Raw genomic sequence first — 14,579 nt, 5'->3', positions numbered from 1 at the left:
TACCCCCCCCCCCCAAAAAAAAAAAAAAAAAACACCCCCAAAACAACGTTCGATTATACATGAAATAGGTGAACAAGAACAAATGAATTCTTAATCTGTGTCTACAGAATGGATAACCAGCATTTTAAAAGTTTTCAAATGCAGTTCTCTGTAAACACTTACTGACATGTTCTCAAAAAATTGATGTTCTACTCAGAACATGACGAGTTATAATTATTTTTGTTGACAAGCAAAGCGCCCCTTGGTTTGGTAATCGTGCGTTGCAAGAGAAACACTGTAAACAACCATTGCCCTTTTCTGGGCTGATTTGAAGGTGAAGCTAGTAGCCTCAAATTGTTAACATCCAGAAATCATGCACCTTTCATAAATATAACACGACCCTTTTTGGGCACCTTGTCCCCCAACCAATCAAGTTCACTGCCTATAATGAAACATTACGGATGTTCATTTTGAACCAGAATCAACGTTGTGACAAATCTTAGAAATAATTGAACCTTTTAAAGGGTCTATGTACTTTTTGTAGAACGAAAAACACAAAGTCTACAGATTAACACTAAACTTACAGTTTGAAGATAATGATAGTAAAAAGCTTCCCTGAAAATATTAGTTGATGCGGAGCTGTAGTTTTTGAGAAATGAGTAAACAATGTCATGAAAATAATTTTCGTCTCACTGATCTCGAGACGAAAATTATTTTAGCTTTTAAAAATGTATTTTTATGACATTGTTTTACTTATTTCTCAAAAACTACAGCACCTCAGCAACTAATGCAGCTTTGTATTATCATTATCTTCAAACTGTGTAAGTTTAATGTAAATCTGTGGACATTGTGTTTTTATAAAAAATGTTGCATTTTGAATAAAGTTCACCTGACAAAGCGCCCCACCCCTCCCCCTTTTTAACCCCACTTATGTTTAGAAGAACAGAGTGCATACACACCAACTTGTTGATCTAGTAATCAAAAGTTACATACTGCAAAAAACGATAAAGAAGGGAACATGAGCACTCGATATTACTAAACATTCTGACTTTTTATTTTAACTATTTTGCACACACATCATACTCTTTCAATATAAAACATGCTGTAGGGAAATCGCTTTAAGGTTTTTATCCTTTCTTTAATTACCCCGTATAAAAATTAAGTCGGCTCAACATTATTATATTAGAAGTCTAACTTCGACAGCCGTCATAAAAATCGCGTGTAGTCTAGTTGCGATAGATTATGCGCTCATTGTGAAGACAAACTAAATTATGTCATATGGGTACTGTGGATCGTATTGGTACTAAACTGTTTCAGCAAATTCAAACTCTCCGAAACAAGCTGTGAAATTAAAATCCTATTATGCTATAAAACAGATTAAACAAATTCCACTCAAACGCAAGGCCCAGGAAAGGGTATTTCTAAATCAAATTGCCAATTGGGTCGTCAGACAACAGGAATATTTATGAATTTGTAAAAACTTGGAAGGTTTGTCCTTTTGAACCAATTATTATTATGTTCAATAATCAATCCAGATGATATTAATTCAAGTAACAATACAGTGCAAAAATAGTTGCAAATAATAAACAGTTAATTATGTATAGGAAAAGTGACAATCTTGAACATTCTATAATAGTGCATACATGCCTGCTAATTGCTTTCCCCGGTTTTCATAACAGCTTTAATTTGAATACTAATTATTTAGCAATAGTCAAATGTTTTGTGTTATAAATGAAATAAAAGTGATAATGCATAGTACACACGAACAATACTCAATAGTTTTTTTAATTTACAGTCGTGAGTTACAACAAACAAAATCAAAATCAAGACTGGAACACTTTGTGAGTTACAGTGCTAAAATTGTGGTTTACCACAAAACAAGAGTATCATTTCACACAAATTCAAAAAGACTTCAGAACACATCAGCTGTTGTTTGTTAACATAATGTTGATCATATCGGCAAAAAAAATCTATCTTTGACACCCATCCCCAACAAGATTCATCTTAGAATTATCTGTCCTGCTTGATGCAGGAACCTCTCAAGAGTACTCGGGGTCAAGAAAGAAGGTTGCGTCTCCACGGTATAGCCCATGATCTCGTAACACCTTAGCTTTACTCTTATGATCTTTCATGGCATCCGTATACAGACGCTCTTTGTCATCTTTCTCCATCCTACCGATCATCTCATTGTGCCAACGACGCTCCTGCATCAAGCGCTGAAGTTGCCTGAAAAAATAACGGTACAAACAATTGTGTCTCACTTTTTATTATGAAATGAAGGTTCTCAAAAATGGCTATTCTGAAAGAAATCTAGAAACTAATTTATTGTTAATAATGTGACAAATACTTGTTGATGGATCAGCTAATTGCAATGCACCCCTTTCATAAAAAAGATAAATGGACAAATGCTGCCGTTTTTGTTAAAGAAAATAATAATATAACAAACAAAAAACACACAGTACGTTCAAAATTTTAATACAAAGGGAAATGGAAAGAAAACTTTCTCATATATGTTTAAACTATCAAACTAAAAAGTTGCTGTGAGTTGACTCTTCTTTTTCTGAAATGACATATTATTTGTGTTTGCTCTATGGGACTAAACCTTGTCTATTTCATTTTAGTTATACCTCCCAATTCGTCTCATTTGGAAGGTATTGTTAACATGTTCATTGAGCCAGTTTCCTAAAACTACTGGCATGAACATGTTTTTCGCATCACTGAGGAGACATCTTTTTTTTCTTTCCTTATTAAGAACCTTCATAGCCTTTGTACACATACTTTCCCCTGTGGAGACCTTTTCAGTTCCCTGTTTTGTTCTCAGTCTCCACATGGTAGTGAAAATGAAATCACTCTAACCAGTTATCTACGAGGTAAACTTAGACAAGCTGAGATGGGATACTCAAGATTCAGTGCAGTGCTGCCTTTAGTTGTGTTAAAATGCATACATCTTGAACAAGCAGCGCACATGTAATGTACATGTATTTATAATCACACAATGGGCCCTATTTCATAGAGCTGCTCCAGCACAGAAAGTATAAAAAACTACACTTATCAGAAAAAGGTTACCAGCTAAAATACAGTGTCACAAGTACAATGTGTGACTGGTATCTTGCTCATTTCTGCTTAGCAGGAAAAATGTTAAGCAATATTTTCTGCTTAAGCAGCTCTATGAAATTAGGCCCTGCTGGTCAGAAAGGCGAGGAAATAATGGTTGTGTGGAGACAAAAGTGATAGATTAATGATGATAGATTAAGAATGAGAATCATCATAACACAAGAGATTTTCAATTTGAAATTTTCAAAATGAAGATCCATATTGGGATAATTTAGGAGAAATTGACCCTGTTTGAAAATCAGGACAGACATGTTAAGAGAGTTAAAGGCACTGCACTTGACACTATTAATTACTCAAAATAATTGTTAGCATAAAAACTTACACGGTAACAAGCAATGGAGAGCTGTTGGTAGTATAAAACGTTGTGACCAACGGCTCCCTCTGAAGTATCGTAGTTTTCGAGAAAGAAGTAACTTTTTGCAATTTTGATTTTGAGACCTCAGAATTAGACTTTGAGGTCACGAAATCAAGCATCTGAAAGCACACAACATCGTATGACAAGGGTGTTTTTCTTTGATAATTATCTCGCAACTTCGAAGACCAATTGAGCTCAAATTTTCACAGGTTTGTTATTTTATGCATAATGTTGAGATACACCAAGTGAGAAGACTGGTCTTTGACATTAACCAATAGTGTCCAGTGTCTTTTAAAGCCAGTGGACACTATTGGTAAATGTCAAAGACCAGTCCTCTCACTTGCTTTATCTCAACATATATATGCATAAAATAACAAATCTGTTAAAATTTGAGCTCAATTGGTCGTCGGAGTTACGAAAGAAAAAACACCCTTGTCACAAGAAGTTGTGTGGTTTCAGATGCTTGATTTCGAGAACTCAAATTCTAAACTTGAGGTCTCGAAATCAAATTTGTGTACAATTACTTCTTTTCTCGAAAACTACTCCACTTCAGAGGGAGCCGTTTCCCGCAACTTCGACAACCAATTGAGCTCAAATTTTTACAGATTTGTTATTTTGTGCATGTAAATGTTAAGATACACCAAGTGAGAAGACTTTGACAAGTACCAAAGGTGTCCTGTGTCTTTAAGTATGGATAAAGGAACACTCACCCATGAGGCAATAACTGTTTCATGTGTGAATCCTTGATGATGAATGTGCTTAGAGGGGGTGCCATTATGTACAGTAATGCATACAAAAGTACAAACAAGTAAATATTTCTCATTTAACTTGATAGTTCATTCTAATTAATGATTCACTTTTTATTTGTTCACATCTACGCAAAAGAGTTGCCCGAGTGTTGTCAAAATCATGATCGATTGTCATAATAATTTATGTTTCCAATGAGTTAATTTATCAGTTAATATAATATAAAAAAATACAATTACACAAAAGGAGCAGTTAATAATAGGATAAAAATGGAAGTTGTACAATCCTTTTAGGATTTAAAAAGACACTTTGTTTTATTTACAAAATTATTATAATACTTGTCATGATGCTAAATGGATTGGGTATTCTTGGTTTTTTAAATACTGTAAAAATTCAGACAGTTTTGTCCTTGACAAGTTCAGAATCTGTTTTGATCATCAGGAAAAATTAATTGTAAGCAACAAACATTACAAATAGTTCTCTGTTTTAGAATTTCAAAATGTTCAAGGCTCACTGTCAGTAATGGTCTTAAGAGTGTTTGATTAGTTGTTGGTTACAGATAGCATGGTGTAACTACATCTCCAAGGTAAGAGTTTTGTTCCCTTGTTGATAGTGGTATATCCCTTTGTTGTGTGATGACCTATTGAAGTGGGAGAGAGAAAGGAGAGAGGAAAGGGGAGAAAGTGTGTGTCAGTCAGAGGGTGAAGTAAAAGAGTGGATGGTTTGGGTTTGGTGAAGGGACTTGGTGAGAGGTTTAGTTATACCCATACCCTCTTGTTTTAGTGTTTTATCAGCTGATTAATGTATTATAAGCTTGTGAACTCAATAAAAACAAAGTAAAATCAAAATAGTGTTCCCGGAAGTAAATGGACTACACAAAATTACCTCATAACATTTTTTATATATAGTTGAGATGCAGTCTTCTTAGGGCAAAGTTCTTCATTGTTAAATTTTACAAGAGGTTGTTTTTTAAAGGAACACGTTGCCTTGGATCAGTCGAGTTGGTCTCTAAAAAGCGTTCTGTAACCGTTTGTAATAAAATGCATATGGGTAGAAAGGTGTTGTAAAAGTAGAATACAATGATCTACACAATTATGCCTCGAAATTGCGTGGTTTTCTTTTTACCTCATCGACTAACACGGTCAGCCATTTATGGAAGTGGCTGTTCATGTTAGTTCCCGATGTAAAAGGAAAACCATGCAATTTTTAGTGATACTTTTGTGGATCGTTATATTCTACTTTTAAAACATCTTTCTAACCATGCACTTTCATAACAAACGTTTTCAAAAGCTTTTTATAGACCGACTCGTCCGATCCAAGGCAGCGGCTCCTTTAAGCTGATTTGATGATTAAACACCCTGTTTTATCAGTCTTTTGCTTTATAAGAATTAAAATTTTCAGCAAACTTTGACATCCTTTTACCAATTCCTTGCAAACAGTTTACACTCAGTTTGTGTCTTAGTCCTTAAAGTTATAAATGTTCAATTTTGTTGAAAGTTCATTTCATTTTAATGTTTCCTTCATATGTCAAGACCCCCCCCCCCATTCCCCCCCCCCCACCCCCAGTGATTCCACATTTTTAAATACATGTAATGTTATATTCCATAAAAGTTTCTCTACTCAAAAACAAAATTAGTGTCCATGGATGGATGTTTTATTAGAGGTGAGAATTCTGGGTGCTTTGCATCAACTTTTGGTCTTTTGGAACTTACTGTTCTCTTTCCTTGTAAGACTTCTTCATTCCACTCTTATCTCTTGTTCGGATTTGTTCATCCAGAGCTCTTTTACGAGCATCATCTAGATCTTGTCTCTCCCTAGCATGGCGGGCTGCCAACTCGGCCTTTGCTGCTTCTTCAGCAGCCTGCAAAATTAGTCAAAAAACAAATTTCTCAAAACATTTTTTTAATATTTGTTTTACCACGCATTTCCCGCCTTCGTTCACCACCATCCACAGTACTTAAAAGCAGCTAAATCATCAGAGTCCAGCTTTCTCTAGAAGACGATCAGAGCATCGAAACGTCGAGTTGAAACCATGGTTCTTTTCAGAACCACCCCAACTCATTAAGAAATTATCATTATGGTGTTACTGCAATCCTTTCCATATCGTATTCCACCATGCAAAGTTTCAAATCCTAAATATTTAATATTCTCGTCAAATATCGGGATAAAAACTTTAGAATAGATGCTGTTGTAGCTCAAATCTAACTGAAGTAGTTAACAAACAACACACATAGTATTTATTAAGTATGGATCCACCTTCTATTTTCTTCCTTTGCTCAATTTATATACTAAGTATAAGCCCTATTACTCCTAGAACTATTTCGGTTTCGTTCCATGAGACGATAGCGGAACGAAACCAAAATAGTTCTAGGAGTATTAAAGGCCATACACTCCTACAGTGTTTTTGTTTTTTCTCATTTTCCCTTTAACTTTATACTTATAAAATCAGAACTCCAGGTTGTATATAAAGTGCAAAATGTACATTATTGAGCCCAACTTCGTTTGGGCTGTCAGCTGGCTGTAATGTGTGGCTCTCTTTTACATTTTCATTTGTCTACCTTTACTATTCTTCTTATTACCCTGATCATTCACCCTTTATTTATATATTATAGGCTACCTGGTACAACCCAACATTACAAAGTTAACGAAAGCCCAACCCAAAGGTGCTAGAGATGTCAATTACAAAATTTAAATAATGAGTCAACCATGGTCCCATGGAGCTGCATGGAGGAAGAACTCCATGGTCAAACAAACAAAATAAATACAAAATGAATGGTGTTTTTTTAACCCAGCTTGAGCTTGGAAAAATGTCTGTATCCTGCTACCACTTTTTCAATCGTGAAACTGAAAAGGTGGTGGCAGGTTATGGATACGGAAATCGTTCCGCAGGGTAATTCTTCATGATCATGATTTTATGATGATGGAACTTTCATTTCAATTTTTCAGCCACCTCAACCATGCCTCAACAAGTCAATCACCATCGCATTTAAATTGTTATTAATATTAATCTATTGCACTCACCTCTTTCTCAGCCTCTCGTTGTTTAAATGCATGCGTCTTGTCCATTTGACGCTGGCGGAATCTTGCCTCCCAATGGTACGCCATTTGACTCATTTTGATATTCTTTACTTGATTTATTAAAACTAGAACTCACAGTCACAGCAGGTAGTGGAGAGACTTGAAATAAGACACTGTATAGTGTATTGCTTTTTGCAGCACGCTGCACTATCCCAAGCAAGGGGGAGAACAGTTAAACTCGCACTCACCAAAGCCGCATCAAGCTATTTCGTGATTCAATCCTGTAATAAATAAATCAATGCACATGAAAATACAGTATGAAAACATTAGTGGTTTTTTTGTATGGCTGGTTTTTAGGGGGGGCGACGGCCGGGGGATGTTTACGTGTACATTGCATGCATTGTGTGATATGTCGCGCGAAGATCTGCGACTTTCTCCATGGCAACCAGTAACTATTTTTAAGCGTACAGTTGGTGTTACAGATTTGATGCTTTGTGGCACCGCTTTTAACGCTTTAGATACAATAAATAAACCCGACGGTATGAAACTATTGTGTTAAAAAACGTGGTTTTAAAGTGGAAGCTATTAAATAACATGTTTATGCTATAAATATCAGTAAAAGAAAAATTAACTTATAGTGATGAACTACTTCGACCTACAAGATACTTTATGATGCGACTTAGGCAATTGAGGGCGCTATTTATCCAGCCGCCAGTGATAGTGGCTCTTTTTTGCCATTAAAACGTTCATGGCCCTGCCTGATCGACGCAAAACTGAGTGAGCCAGTACTCATCCACTACTCTACTCACAACTACTCTGTACATGTAATCTTGAGCATTTGTTTCAAAAACCCACACATGAAATAAGGCAGTGTATGGGCCTGAAAACCAAGTCCCCCATGCACCGGTCTTAGTCCAAGATTTAAACTTCTATGGAGGGCGCCAACATTGTATTGTGTCCTCCTCCTCCTCACACTCCAGTGAGTTTAGATATGTGAGTAGCTATGCTCTATTGTTGCGTCCTTCATGACTTGATGCATCGGCTCGCTTGTCTTACTTCCTTCGAAACTTGATGCCTCGGCTTGCCTCGGCTTGCTTCCTTTGTGACTTGATGCCTCGACTTGCTTTCTTTGTGACTTGGTGCCTCAGCTTGCCTCGTCTTGCGTCCTTCGTGACTTGATGCTTTGGCTTACATCGCTTGCGTCCTTCCAGACTTGGTGCCTCAGCTTGCCTCGTCTTGCATCCTTCATGACTTGATGGATCGGCTCGCCTTGTCTTGCTTCCTTCGAAACTTGATGCCTCGGCTTGCCTTGGCTTGCTTCCTTTGTGACTTGATGCCTCGGCTTGCCTCGTCTTGCGCCCCTTGTGAATTGATGCCTCGGCTTGCCCCGTCTTGCGTCCGTGACTTGATGCCTCGGCTTGCCTCATCTTGCGCCCTTTGTGACTTGATGCCTCGGCTTACCTCGTCTTGGTCTATATGACTTGATGCCTCCGCTTGCCTCGCTTGCCTCCTTTGTGACTTGCTGCCTCGTCTTGCTTCCTTTGTGCCTCGATGCCTCGGCTTGCCATGTGTTGCGTCCTTCATGACTTGTTGCCTCGTTTTGCCCGTCTTGCGTTTGGACTTGATGCCTTGGCTTGCCTCGTCTTGCTTCCTTTGTGACTTGATGCCTCTGCTTGCCTCGTCTTGCCTCGGCTAACCTCGTCTTGTGTCCTTTGTGACTTGATGCCTCGGCTTGCCTCGGCTTGCGTCCTTCAAGACGTGATGCCTCGGCTTGCCTCGTCTTGCGTCCGTGACTTGATGCCTTGGTTTGCCTTTTCTTGCGTCATTTGTGACTTGATGCCTCGGCTTGCCACGTGTTGCGTCCTTCATGACTTGTTGCCTCGTTTTGCCCGTCTTGCGTTTGGATTTGATGCCTCGGCTTGTCTCGTCTTGCTTCCTTTGTGACTTGATGCCTCGGCTTGCCTCGTTTTGCTTCCTTTGTGACTGAATGCCACGGCTAACCTCGTCTTGCGTCCTTTGTGACTTGATGCCTCGGCTTGCCCCGTCTTGCGTCCGTGACTTGATGCCTCAGCTTGCCTCGTCTTGCGCCCATTTGTGACTTGATGCCTCGGCTTGCCTCGTCTTGGTCCTCCATGACTTGATGCCTTGGCTTGCCCCGTCTTGCGTCCGGTACTTGATGCCTCAGCTTGCCTCGCTTGCCTCCTTTGTGACTTGATGCCTCGTCTTGCTTCCTTTGTGCCTCGTCGCTTGCCTTGCCTCGTCTTGCTTCTTTTGTGACTTGATGCCTCGGCTTGCCTCGTCTTGTGTCCTTTGTGACTTGATGCCTCGGCTTGCCACGTGTTGCGTCCTTCATGACTTGTTGCCTCGTTTTGCCCGTCTTGCGTTTGGACTTGAAGCCTTGGCTTGCCTCGTCTTGCTTCCTTTGTGACTGAATGCCTCGGCTAACCTCGTCTTGTGTCCTTTGTGACTTGATGCCACGGCTTGCCTCGTCTTGCCTCCTTCAAGACGTGATGCCTTGGCTTGCCCCGTCTTGCGTCCGTGACTTGATGCCTTGGCTTGCCTGGTCTTGCGTCCTTTGTGACTTCATGCCTCGGCTTGCCTCATCTTGCGTCCTTTGTCACTTGATGCCTCGGCTTGCCACGTGTTTCGTCCTTCATGACTTGTTGCCTCGTTTTGCCCGTCTTGCGTTTGGATTTGATGCCTCCGCTTGTCTCGTCTTGCTTCCTTTGTGATTTGATGCCTCGGCTTTTCTGGTCTTGCTTCCTTTGTGACTTGATGCCTCGGCTAACCTCGTCTTGCGTCCTTTGTGACTTGATGCCTCGGCTTGCCCCGTCTTGCGTCCGTGACTTGATGCCTCAGCTTGCCTCGTCTTGCGCCCATTTGTGACTTGATGCCTCGGCTTGCCTCGTCTTGGTCCTCCATGACTTGATGCCTTGGCTTGCCCCGTCTTGCGTCCGGTACTTGATGCCTCAGCTTGCCTCGCTTGCCTCCTTTGTGACTTGATGCCTCGTCTTGCTTCCTTTGTGCCTCGTCGCTTGCCTTGCCTCGTCTTGCTTCTTTTGTGACTTGATGCCTCGGCTTGCCTCGTCTTGTGTCCTTTGTGACTTGATGCCTCGGCTTGCCACGTGTTGCGTCCTTCATGACTTGTTGCCTCGTTTTGCCCGTCTTGCGTTTGGACTTGAAGCCTTGGCTTGCCTCGTCTTGCTTCCTTTGTGACTGAATGCCTCGGCTAACCTCGTCTTGTGTCCTTTGTGACTTGATGCCACGGCTTGCCTCGTCTTGCCTCCTTCAAGACGTGATGCCTTGGCTTGCCCCGTCTTGCGTCCGTGACTTGATGCCTTGGCTTGCCTTGTCTTGCGTCCTTTGTGACTTCATGCCTCGGCTTGCCTCATCTTGCGTCCTTTGTCACTTGATGCCTCGGCTTGCCACGTGTTTCGTCCTTCATGACTTGTTGCCTCGTTTTGCCCGTCTTGCGTTTGGATTTGATGCCTCCGCTTGTCTCGTCTTGCTTCCTTTGTGATTTGATGCCTCGGCTTTTCTGGTCTTGCTTCCTTTGTGACTTGATGCCTCGGCTTGCCTCGTCTTGCTTTCTTTGTTACTGAATGCCACGGCTAACCTCGTCTGCGTGACTTGATGCCTCGGCTTGCCCCGTCTTCGCCCATGACTTGATGCCTCAGCTTGCCTCGTCTTGCATCCTTTGTGACTTGATGCCTCAGCCTGCCTCGTCTTGCGTCCTTTGTGACTTCATGCCTCGGCTTGCCTTGTCTTGCTTCCTTTGTGACTTAATGCCTCTGCTTGCCTCGTCTTGCGTCCTTCATGACTTGATGCCTCAGCTTGCCTCATCTTGGGTCCGTGACTTGATGCCTCGGCTTGCCTCGTCTTGCGTCCTTTGTGACTTGATGCCTTTGGCTTGCCTTGTTTTGTGTCCTTCGTGACTTGATGCCTCGGCTTGCCTCGTCTTGCGTCCTTCATAACTTGATGCCTTGGCTTGCCTCGTCTTGGGTCCTTTGTTACTTGATGCCTCGGCTTGCCTCGTCTTGCTTCCTTTGTGACTTGATGCCCGGCTTGCCTCGTCTTTCTTCCTTATTGACTTGATGACGTACATGTAGCTTGCCTTGTCTTGCTTCCTTTTTGACTTGATGCCTCGGCTTGCGTTGTCTTGCTTCCCTTGTGACTTGATGCCCGGCTTGCCTCGTCTTGCGCCCTTTGTGACCTGATGCCTTGACATGGCTTGTTTTGCTTCCTTTGTGACTTGATGCCCCGGCTTGCCTTGTCTTGCTTCCCTCGTGACTTGATGCCCGGCTTGCCTCGTCTTGCGTCCTTTGTGACTTGGTGCTTCAGTTTGCCTTGTCTTGCGTCCTTTGTGACTTGATGCCTCGGCTTGCCTCGTCTTGCTTCCTGCCTGACTTGATGCCCGGATGCCTCGTCTTGCGCCTTTTGTGACGTGATGCCTTGACTTGGCTTGTTTTGCTTCCTTTGTGACTTGATGCCTCGGCTTGCCTTGTCTTGTTTCCCTCGTGACTTGATGCCCGGCTTGCCTCGTCTTGCGTCCTTTGGGACTTGGTGCTTCAGTTTGCCTTGTCTTGCGTCCTTTGTGACTTGATGCCTCGGCTTGCCTCGTCTTGCTTCCTGCCTGACTTGATGCCCGGATGCCTCGTCTTGCGCCTTTTGTGACGTGATGCCTTGACTTGGCTTGTTTTGCTTCCATTGTGACTTGATGCATCGGATTGCCTCGTCTTGCTTCCTTCAAAATCTGTTAACTCTTTTTTTGTTTAACTTCGTTGCTTTTGCTTAGGATGATTTGAACGGAAGAAATGGTATAAAAAATAGAGCCTGATCGCTAAATATTGGGTGTGGTTCAATAAGGGGCTGCACATCATTTCTAAGGCCTATGTACTACTCTTTCTTAATATAATTTTGACGTGAAAACAAACAAGAAAGCATTGACTGCTTGTATAGTAAACGTTAATAATCGTTGTAAAAACGTTGAAGTTATAACATTAGCGCTTTAAACAAAAATGTTACATGCTCTTAATTTTGCATTCTCAAAAGTCAAGAAATTCAAATTGGGCAGGAAGGGTGCTTGGTACATCGAAATGGATGGCGTGCACGCCCCCGTGCCCTTTAGGTATGCCACTGCTTCTGTTCCAGTTAAAACAGTTCTAACTCTTGAGCCTTTTAAAAAATAAAATTTTGCTGCAACTAAACTAGCTGCAAATGTGTGTGTTTTAAGAGCTGTCTAATCTGAAATGTCATCTACATTGATAGATTTTTCCCCAACATAACCATCCAATATATACGCCCTTTTCATAGTGTCGGCTACCGCAATGTTCGGCAACCGTTAACAATTCTAACCTCTTTCAACAAAACACTTAATCCGTTGAGGAATTTTCTTCAAAATCAGCGAAAACGTTTTTTAATAGAATTTTTTTCCCGCCATTGATCCTTTCCGTATCCGCCCATCACTTTGTCTCCCTTGATTTATGTAGGTCAAAATTTGTATCCTTACCCTGTCCAGAAGGGTTGCCATCAGAATGTAGCAGAGGCACACGCTCTCTATTCTATACAATTTGCTTTTAACTTTTACAGTATCGAATTCATGTGAAATAAGCAACTTTCGGGTATGTGGTCTTGACAACACTATTCGCTACAAGTTCCATTTATAAGTTCCTTTGTCATGAGTATTGAGAGTTCCATTCCGTATAATACACGATTATGCGCTTGAATTATTTACCTGTTTAAATGTCAAGTGTTTTAGCTACCAATTCCTCAAGATGAATATTAAACGGAGAGAAATAAAGTCAAACTTCCATCATGCACATTGAATCAAATAAACTCCTTAGAAAGTCACCGTGGTGGCCGGATACGGAAGCTGCCCCCCCCCCCCCAAAAAAAAAAAAACACCCCAAAAACTACATGTTGGATGACCGGGTCATACACGCAGGGCGGCGGTGGTCGCCTCTTCAACCCTTACTCTATGCTTCAACATAACCTCCCATCTCTGCCAGCTTGGGTTTTGTGACATCCTGAAGTTAGGGAGAGCCTGGAGTTGGAGAAAGCCTTAAAGGCAGTGGACACTATTGGTAATTGTCAAAGACTAGCCTTCACAGTTGGTGTATCTCAACATATGCATAAGATAACAAACCTGTAAAAATTTGAGCTCAGTCGGTCATCAAACTTGCGAGATAATAATGGGGAAAAAACACCCTTGTCACACGAAGTTGTGTGCGTTTAGATGGTTGATTTCAAGACCTCAAGTTCTAAACTTGAGGTCTTGAAATCAAATTCGTGGAAAATTACTTCTTTCTCAAAAACTATGGCACTTCAGAGGGAGCCGTTTCTCACAGTGTTTTATACCTTCAACCGCTCCCCATTGTTCGTATCAAGAAAAGGTTTTATGATAATTATTTTTAGTAATTACCAATAGTGTCCACTGCCTTTAACCAAGCTCAGGCCACAGGAGGCGCCCGAATTGATCCGGTTTGGGCCATTTACGACGTCTAAAAACCGGACTGGTTCATGGGCCGTCAACTTGAAGTAGAGACGGAACAAAGCAGTGCATATTGTGGACTGCATGATTTCAAGACGTGTCTACGCTGAAGTGGGTGACATCATGGTGACACCCGAAGAGTATGGCAAAGCCTCCGGCTGTGTATCATGACGGCATCTAGCTAAACGTCACCCCGGCCCCCAGATGCAACTGCCCCTTGGGTGCCCCGCCCCCCCCTGAATTTTAAGTTAAGTTATTAAGTAAAGTTTTATTAACTTTTATGGAACGCACTGGCGGCGGATAACTCAATGATTGAAACTGTGTTCTGAAGGTGCTTGTTCAATCACAGCGTCACCGGAGATGAACACATTTGAAAACGCTCATTTTGTATTGCCCTGAGATTATTTATGTAAATATTACTTTTTGGGGGCTTTTGAAGCTAGTTGCTACTGGTTGACATCAGCGTGATCGGAGATGAACATTTTTCAAATTCATTCAAAAAGTGCACGTGAGACTAAAAGGCAATAGTTTTCTGAAGCGCTCAGATCGCTATGAGAATTATTATTAGCTAAAAATATTGGACTTTTCTCTGCCTGGTAAAATCTAAGCGTATCGGAGACGAAATTTTGCAAACCGCTCATTGCTCTGAGATTATTTTGTAGTATCTTTTGGCGGGGGTTGCAAAAAATGCTTTGGTGATGTAAACGGATACTCAACTTGTTTTCATTGTGTGATTCATGTATTTGAAAGAATCTGATACTGCTCTATGTTTTGTTACGAAAAATTAAGAATTGCTCAAATAAAAACGACCACATTCAAGCTCAATTAATTTGGAAGTTTTTTTCTGTTCTTAGATTGCGCCAGAGAGCACTAGAA

General features: G+C 41.1%; 1 protein-coding gene across 1 annotated transcript; it reads right to left on the bottom strand.

The window, feature by feature from the left end:
* Positions 1-1,011: 1,011 nt before the first annotated feature.
* LOC139953138 (uncharacterized) lies at positions 1,012-7,625 on the bottom strand. Its single transcript, XM_071952558.1, has 3 exons — positions 7,217-7,625; positions 5,908-6,056; positions 1,012-2,205 (listed from the first exon to the last, which is right to left on the bottom strand). The coding sequence occupies exons 1-3, from the start codon at positions 7,307-7,309 to the stop codon at positions 2,019-2,021; spliced, it is 429 nt and encodes a 142-aa protein (XP_071808659.1). The 5' UTR covers positions 7,310-7,625; the 3' UTR covers positions 1,012-2,018.
* Positions 7,626-14,579: the final 6,954 nt, after the last annotated feature.

The sequence above is a fragment of the Asterias amurensis genome, chromosome 21, assembly GCF_032118995.1.
Source record: "Asterias amurensis chromosome 21, ASM3211899v1".
NCBI lineage: Eukaryota > Metazoa > Echinodermata > Asteroidea > Forcipulatida > Asteriidae > Asterias > Asterias amurensis.
Note: the sequence above shows the minus strand (reverse complement) of the source record. Positions and strands in the feature narration are given on the sequence as shown.

What these genes read in the sequence shown, in the direction of transcription:
- LOC139953138 (XM_071952558.1), bottom strand. Translation starts at nt 7,309, where the DNA reads ATGAGTCAAATGGCGTACCATTGGGAGGCAAGATTCCGCCAGCGTCAA. An exon ending in AACGAGAGGCTGAGAAAGAG is followed by an intron (nt 6,057 to 7,216) that starts GTGAGTGCAATA and finishes CTAATTTTGCAG; the next exon opens with GCTGCTGAAGAAGCAGCAAA. An exon ending in TCTTACAAGGAAAGAGAACA is followed by an intron (nt 2,206 to 5,907) that starts GTAAGTTCCAAA and finishes TTATTTTTTCAG; the next exon opens with GCAACTTCAGCGCTTGATGC.